The sequence below is a fragment of the Zophobas morio genome, unplaced genomic scaffold (assembly GCF_036711695.1).
Source record: "Zophobas morio isolate AGI-343-1 ecotype UQ-CSIRO unplaced genomic scaffold, CSIRO_AGI_Zmor_V1 ptg000026l, whole genome shotgun sequence".
Classification (NCBI taxonomy): Eukaryota; Metazoa; Arthropoda; class Insecta; order Coleoptera; family Tenebrionidae; genus Zophobas; species Zophobas morio.
In genome coordinates, this window is record NW_026972131.1 from 11,079,486 (window position 1) to 11,087,743 (window position 8,258).

At 34.1% G+C, this 8,258-nt stretch overlaps 1 protein-coding gene across 1 annotated transcript; it reads right to left on the reverse strand.

Moving 5' to 3' along the window:
• Window positions 1-6,960: 6,960 nt before the first annotated feature.
• On the reverse strand, window positions 6,961-8,127 carry LOC135136015 (tRNA methyltransferase 10 homolog A-like). Its single transcript, XM_064065129.1, has 4 exons — window positions 7,723-8,127; window positions 7,386-7,676; window positions 7,225-7,330; window positions 6,961-7,176 (listed from the first exon to the last, which is right to left on the reverse strand). Exons 1-4 carry the CDS (start codon window positions 8,125-8,127, stop codon window positions 7,007-7,009), a joined length of 972 nt encoding a protein of 323 aa, XP_063921199.1. The 3' UTR covers window positions 6,961-7,006.
• Window positions 8,128-8,258: the final 131 nt, after the last annotated feature.

Sequence of the window (8,258 nt, forward strand, 5' to 3'; positions counted from 1 at the left end):
TTTTTTTTATTTTTCGATTTTCCAATTTTTCGGTCTTTCGATTTTTGAATTAACCGATTGTTCAATTTCTCGATTTTTAAATTTTAGATTTTCCAATTTTTATTTTTTTGATTTTTTTATGTTTCGATTTCTCGATTTTACAATTTTCCCATATTTGAATTTTTCAGTGTTTTAAATTTTCGATTTCGAGGATTTACTGTGTTACAGTAGTCATCAGTCATTACTCATCAAGAACGATTATTGCTGTGCGTTAAAATGCCTACGTACTGATAAGCACGTACATACAAGACACATTTAAGGCTGTTTTAGTATAATTTTTGCAATTTTAAATTTATTTCTTGATGTCTAAATCGTATATATTTAAATGGTGATGAATATTTTGTGATACAATCTTAGGATAAAATGCATTTTAGTTTAAAAAATAATATGTATTTAATGATTTGACTACTGTTAATAAAAAAAATACGTAAGAAGATGTTCATATTGAATTAATTTGGTGTTCATAGTTTGATGATAATCCATGTTATTCTGGAGGCAAATTAGATGACTTGTTACTTATTAATTAAAGTAGTGGTCGTTTAATTTCGTATACCTTTAAAGTGGACGAAGGGACGCATATTTGTTAGCCATGCAGTTCATGGATAATAGGTATACCGCGATAATATTAAATTTTTGTTACCTTAACCTTGAAACAGGTATGCACTACATATACATATATTACAGTAAAGTCTTCAACGCGTCGTTTACTTATTTTGTGACTGCTCCCCGTACAACGTACTAATTAATACGTCCGTTTACTACCTTATCGACATCACGTGCTTACGGACTATTTTTACCCCCTTTCGTAAGGTACCGCCACTTCATAGTGAAGTGAGTGAGATGTAAAATATATATTCATTCTTTTCTACATGGGAAAGTGATTGTCCGTATAGGTTGTCCAACTATAATATACTTAAACAATGATGCAACAAAAGTAGAATCAAAAGTGCCCAGGGTCGAACTAGTTTAATTTAATTTCAAAAAGGCACTTTATCGATTGAAACATGTCTCTGTTTAATTTAAATAAATCGTTAACAATTCCCTCGACTGCATCCGATTAAATTATTCGAAATTTTCCGGTATATTGAAGAGTATCAGGGGATCTAATCAAATATAAAATTGGTATTCTGACAATTTATGAGCAATCAGATAACCTTACTCGATTACATTCCGCCCCAACAAGTTTGTTGTCGCGATTCTTCCAAACGACACAAATATTTTAAATCATATACGAACTCACTCAACTGTAGTCTAATTAACTCCCGTCATAAAAGTGCCACTGCATTCAAAAATAAACACGTTAAACCTCGTGCACACCCCACAAGCATATCATTTAAACTAGTTATATCAAACAGCATCCATAATTACCTCCCACATAAATATTGAAATTTGTTTCAAGCGCTTTATTGCAAATTACCATGCTGCACTGAGTGCTTATTAATGCATCTCCCTTAGGTGCTCTTTCAACTAAATATGCATTCGGGGTAAAAAGACACTCTTTCATTCTCCACGCTCGTGTAACTCCCGCTTATTGGATCTAACGACGGGGCAAATAAGGCGGCTGAAAAATCAATCTGTTGTTAAAAATGGAAGTCAAGTCAATTTACACAAAAATACATCCTATCGCAGTCCATCCGAAACTGATCCAACATCAAGCGAACGATTGGGCCGTAAATCACAACGTGATTGGAAATGCAAATTGCCAGAAGCTGGAATCAAAGTAACGTTTCATTGGTAATGAACATCGAACAGATCATTCCACTACGGTTACGTGACAAGTTAAACACGAACTGTGTCTATCATAACATGTTTTAATACGGAAAATGTGAAAATTTACTAGCCCCGCCCGCCCACCCTCACTTTTCTTGAAGGAAATGTGATTTGCCAAAATCGATCGTATTTTAGAAGGTACTAAGCCCGCCCACCCACCCTCTCTTTCTTACAGGATATGTCATCTGCCAAAATTAGTCTTATCTTAGCTCTGTAAGAAAATAAAGGGGGGGTGGGCGAGGCCAAAGCTTGCCAAGATAAGACTGATTTTGTCAAATGATATACATTTTTCGTTTTAAGTTTACGATTTTTAATTTTATTAATGAAATCAAATCGTACAAACGCTGCTTATAAATTATCATCACATAATTAAACAATATTTAAACATAGTTAATATTATTTATAATGTTTAAATATGATTAACATTAATATATCATAATTAAACCGAAACGCGTTTTCCTACAAGCCCGAAATTATTAAAAACAAATCAATTTGTTTAAACATTGTAGTGAAAAACAAAATGATTAGAATGGGATATAAAAAGTTAACTGTAGACGGCAGAAATTTTGAATGGAATGCAGAAAAGAGCAGGCTCAAGAAGGTAGAAAATTTTTAGTAAAGAGCCAAAAGAAAAGGAAGGAAAGGAGGAAAAATAGAAGGCAACAAGGCAAATGTACAAAGGATGCAGATAAGGAAATCGGAAGCTGGTACAAAATTGGGAGAAAAAGGGGTGAAGGTACTGTTTTGGCATGTCCAAGGCTTGCGAAAAAAGGAAAAGGAGTTCTGGGACTACGTGGGAAAATTTGATGTAGTGGGGCTAGTAGAGACATGGGTACCAAGAGAAAACTGGGAGAAATTTGAAGAGACTCTACCACAAGAATATGTGTGGGAGTGTCAAGGGGAGACAAAGGAAAAGAAAAAGAAGAGAGCAAGCGGGAGAAAGTAATGGGAGTTCGAAAAGAAATGAAAGAATTGGAAAAGGAAAATGATAATAAAAACGGACTAATGAAGAAAGTAATACAGCTGGATAACAATCGATGGGAAATGGTAACCGTTTATAGCAAGAAAATGGAGGAAACCAAGATAAACATAGAAAAGGAAATAAAAGAAAAATGAGATGAAAAAATACTTATATGAGGGGATTTTAACGCAAGACTGGGCGATAAGGGGACAAGAATAATAGATAAAGAAAAGGGAGCAAAAAGAGCATCCAAAGACAAAGCAAATAACTAAGAAGGGAAAATATTGTGGAAGATAATAGAAGAAATGGAATGGGAAATTTTGAATGGAAACAAGGAAGGAGATGAAGGCGTGGGAAGAAATAGAGAGTTTTAAAGTGGGGGAAAGAGTAGAATCAGACCACATGCCACTAGAAATAAAAATTAAAGGAAAAGAGCAAGAGTACGAAAAACAAGAGAGAAGAAACGAAAGAAAAGAAAAAGGAAAAAGAACATGGGATGAAGAGGGAATTCAAAGATACAAAAGTAGACTAGAACAAAAACAATCTTCCGAAAACTTGACGAAAAGAAATTTTTAAAAACTAATGAAATACAAAAAAAGGGAAAAACGCACTAAAAGAAATAGAGAAAAAAGGGGCAACAATAAATAATTCGAAAAAACAAAAAAATTAACAAAAAGTGTTTCAAAAAACGCCAAAGGAAGTAACAAAAAGAGAGGGGAGAATAAAACGGCAAAATCAACAAAAAATAAGGCTGGAAAAAATCGACAAAAAAATATAAAAAAAAAGAGGAAGTGACCAAAAAGGGATTAAAAACATAATTTAAAAAAAGCCAACAAAAAAAGGTAAAACGAGACCAAAAATAAGGCGACTAAAAAGGTAAAAAAGCGACAAAAAAATGTTACAAAAAAAGCAAAAATAAATTAAAAAACGCCCAAAAAATCAACAATAATTGCCAAAAATCCAATAAAAAACAAAAAACCACGAAAAACAAGGCAACAAAGAAATGAAAAAGAAAGACCAAAAACGTAGAGTAGAAATAGGGTAACAGAAAAGCCACAAAAAGCAAGAGAAAAACCTAGGAAAAAAAAACGCAACACAAAAAAACCGTCGAAAAATCTACAAAACGATCATAGACACTGGGACCTATTAAAAATATGACAAACAAAAAACAAAAAAGAGACAAAAATGACAAGAAGCAAAAAAATTATTAAAAAATGGAGGAAATGAGAAAAAAGCGATTAAAAACAATTGAAAACAAAGAAAGCGACAAAAAAGGAAACAAAAGGAAGTGATAAAAAAGCGACCAGAAATAGGCTACAAAAATGGCAAAATAAAAAGGCAATAAAAATATTAAGAGTAAGGTAGAAAGCGACCAACAAAAAGTTAGAAAAGGGCAAGAATTGAAAAAAAGAGACAAAAAACAAAAAAAGTTACAAAAAATTGATAAAATACATGACCAAAAAAAGGCAAAAACACACTAAAAGAAAACGACAAAAAGGGGCGACAATAAATAATTTTATAGAAAAGCCTATAAAAATGCAAAAAATGAACAAAAAGTGACCCAAAAAAAGCAAAAAAAAAAACAAAAAAACCCTGACCAAAAAAATCCACCAAAAAACGGCAAAAAAACAAAAAACAAGACGAGAAAAATCCACAAAAAAGCAAAAAAAGTTAAAAAAAAAAGGAAGTGACCAGAAAATAATTAAAAAAATTATCAAAAAAAGTTTAAAAAAAGACCAAAAATGAGGCGATAAAAAAGGTAAATAAAGAAGTATAACAAAAATCTAACAAAAAACAACAACGAAAAACAAAGCGACAAAGAATTGAAAAAAAGACCAAAAAAGTAGAGTAGAAACAAAAATGCAACTAAAGAAAGTAAAACACGACCAAAAATCAACAAAAAAGTGACCAAAAAGCCAACAAAAAACGACTAAAAATTAACAGTAAGAAAAGGCGAAGGAGAATGAACGTACGTAGGGGCTAGCGGAGAATCAATTATAAATTATGGGATTGTCAACGAAGAGGCGTGGGAAGAAATAGAGAGTTTCAAAGTGGGGGAAAGGGTAGAATCAGACCACATGCCACTAGAAATGAAAATCAAAGAAAAAGAGCAAGAGTACGAAAAACAAGAGAGAAGAAACGAAAGAAAAGAAATAGAAACAAAAATATGGAATGAAGAGGGAATTCAAAGATACAGAAGTAGACTAGAAAAAAAGAGATTGGAAATAAAAGAAGAAATAGAAGCTATGATAGCAGAACTGATCAACTTAATTGAAGATGCTTCGGAAAAAAGAAAGATATACATATGGCAAGGGAGGAATAATGGATTGAACGGAGAATGTAGTGAGTTGAAGAGAAAAGCAAGGGAAAAATTAAGAAAATGGAAGAATAACAGGGGAAGGAAAGAAGAGTACTTAAAAGCAAGAGAGAATTATAGGAGAAAATGAGAAGAAAGAAAACGAGAAAAACGAGAAGAAAAAGAAAACATAATAAAGTCCCTGAAAACAGAAGAAGAAGTATGGAGATATATGAACAAGGAAACACTTGCCAAAATAAGACTGATTTTTAAGAATAATAATAACGCATTTATTTCCAACAGATTAGACAACCACCCAATTACAGGAAAATAATATAACAGAAAGATTAATTAAAAATTAAAAGAAAAAAAAAGAAATAAGGTGACGTGCTCCTATTCTAAATTAATAATAAGTACAATAATAATAGATAAACATAATAAAAAATAATAAACATATGTTTCTAAAATGTGTATCGTAATGTCTCTGTTTTCTTAGAGGATAGGTCATTTGCCAATATCAGTCTTATCTTAGCAGGTGCTAGCCCCGCCCACCCACCCTCTCTTTTCTTAGAGGATATGTCATCTGCCAAAATCAGTCTAATCTTGGCAGCTACTAGCCTTCTAAGTAAATAAAGGGAGGGTGGGTGGGGCCAATACTTGTCAAGATAAGACTGATTTTACCAAGTGATATACCTTCTACTCTTCATTTTCGGTTGTTTCGGTTTGGTGGCAGCAACATCAGAGCTCCGTTTTGGCTTTAAAGTAGGGCTCTTTTCACGAATTTCTAATTTATTATTGATAAATATTAGTGAAAATGTGTTGTATTGGTACTGTGAACACGAACGAAGATGGATATTTTTCCGAAAAGGACCAAAAACAGGGTAAGTACGATTTCAGTTTTAATTTATCGGATTCCGTGATTCGTTCACTCGACATTTTCGATCCTTTATGTTCAGTTTTGATTCCGGACTGGTAGCAGCAACACTGTAGCTCCGTTTTGGGTTAAAAGTAGTACGTGTTCGCGAATTTCTAATTTATTGTTAATAAATATTAGCGAAAATGTTTTGTGTTAAGTGCTGTGAACACGAAGGAAAGTGGATATTTTTCCGAAAATGGCCGAGTTTTTTTGAAATATACGCAATGATACTAGATGAGAGGTTACGAAAGGAGATGGAAGTAAGGGGTATGTTACCATTAATATATCATAATTAAACCGAAACGCGTTTTCCTACGAGCGACCGGTGTTCAGTTTAGATTTCGGTCTGGTGGCAGCAGCATCGGAGTCCGTTTAAGCTTAAAAGTAGCACATTTTGATCTCTGCCAACTTGCTAAACATTCTAGAATAGTATTATATGTTTAAAATGTGCTCTTACTATGTTTAAGGTTACTTAATTTTTGTCAATTTTCTAGTTATTTTTAGTTTTTGGTTTCTGTAATTTCGTCCTGTTGAAATCAATAAATATTATTATTATAAATGTTATTTATTTTATCTAAAAGTAGAAAAAGTTGTACTGTCGTAGTTAACGAGATTCGTAATCCAATTGCTCGCCGGCCTGGATCTTTTCGTACCTCGGGTCAAACCCATCCCTTTACGGCTGTTCCATTATTTTATTACTTTATCAAATATTCTGAAGCTAAACGAATGGGAAATGGCTCATTGTATTAGGAATACAAGTCCCATGGTGCGTGTCCGTTGTCGGAAACATAACAAGTTCCGGCCGTATTTATTGCATGTCGGTCTCCAAAAGTAACAAACACGGTCCTGGCCCCATTCGTGGTAGTTCATTATGAGGGCTGTCGAAAAAGACGGATGGAGACGCGTTACAGGCAACAAGGGACGTAAAATTTAGAGGGTATTCGTCGGGGTATAATACACAATTATTACACTCCGAAATTGTTTCAATAAATATTTATTTATAACAAAGCAACAAAAATCAGTGTCAACTTGTATTTTCGTCGTCTTGATCACTATTAACTGACGTCTTTTCTTCATCCACTTCGTCGTCCGATTCTTTAACCGCCGTAGTTTTCTCTATGCGTTTTGGTAAAATAGATTCAATAGCTGCTTTAAAGGGTTTTCCTTCACTAACGCGCAGCAGAATTTCAAACACTGAAACAACAACACAATTTTCGAAATTTCTTTGAAAAAAAAAATCACCTTGATTAATAGTTAGGACCTTCCTATGATTTAGCCAGAAGTACTCATTTATGGGTAACTGTCCATGTGCGATTCCTTGTTCTACAGCTTTGTTGTAACAAATTCCCTAACAACAACAACAAAAAAACAATAAGAAATTACCAAAAAAAAACTAAATATACTTTGTGAAAATTGTGGTCAACTAAACCCCCAATTATGTACACTTTGTCTTGCTCCAGCTCAGTGATAACATTGTCACTCTCGCTACTTAAATAAACCAACTTCTCCTTAGGGAACACTTGACTATAATCCTCCTCACAGAAATTTATATCCCAGTTCTCATACCCATGATGTTTGGCCATTTCCGTCTTACTACGTCCATTAAAACTGGTCAAGGACAACTGCATAGGTGCATCCGCCCTCCTGTTCGCCGTATACACCCTCAATATTTGCTTAATAGTCTTAGCCATATCCTACAACCCTCAATTACTAACTTTCCACAAACCCAAACTAACCCACCTTATCTATCATCAAATCGTCAAAACTCAAGTCAATACAGACCCCAATTTTGCACGGACTGTCCTTCATTTTCATCTTCTTCAACTGCTTGCGACTGGGCCCCAAATCGACGTTGTTGAGCTTGGCTTGAATGCGTTTTTCTTTAGTCCGAAGGCGCTCCTTAGCTCGCTTTTCTTTCTTGATTTCCTGCCACTTGAGACACTTTTTGTATTTTTTCAGCTGACGCTTAGTGAGCTTGGAGATTTCTACACCGTTGAAAAATTTTGGTTCGTCGGTGGGGCCCCCACCTGAGACAATTTCATCGTCAGTTTGTCCCTCATCGGAGACTCTTTTTTTGGGGTTTGAGTCCGAATCATCGGTTTCTAGGGGTCGTTTATTGCTTGAGTCGTCACTGTGAAGCGGCATTTAGTAAAACTCGACGAATTAATCAGAAAAAACACATTTGTTAACCTCACTTTCTGGGTGAGGTTAAGTCACGCGACACGTCATTATTGTCATTCAGAGCAACGATAGAGTGATAAAAAGTAGACCGACTT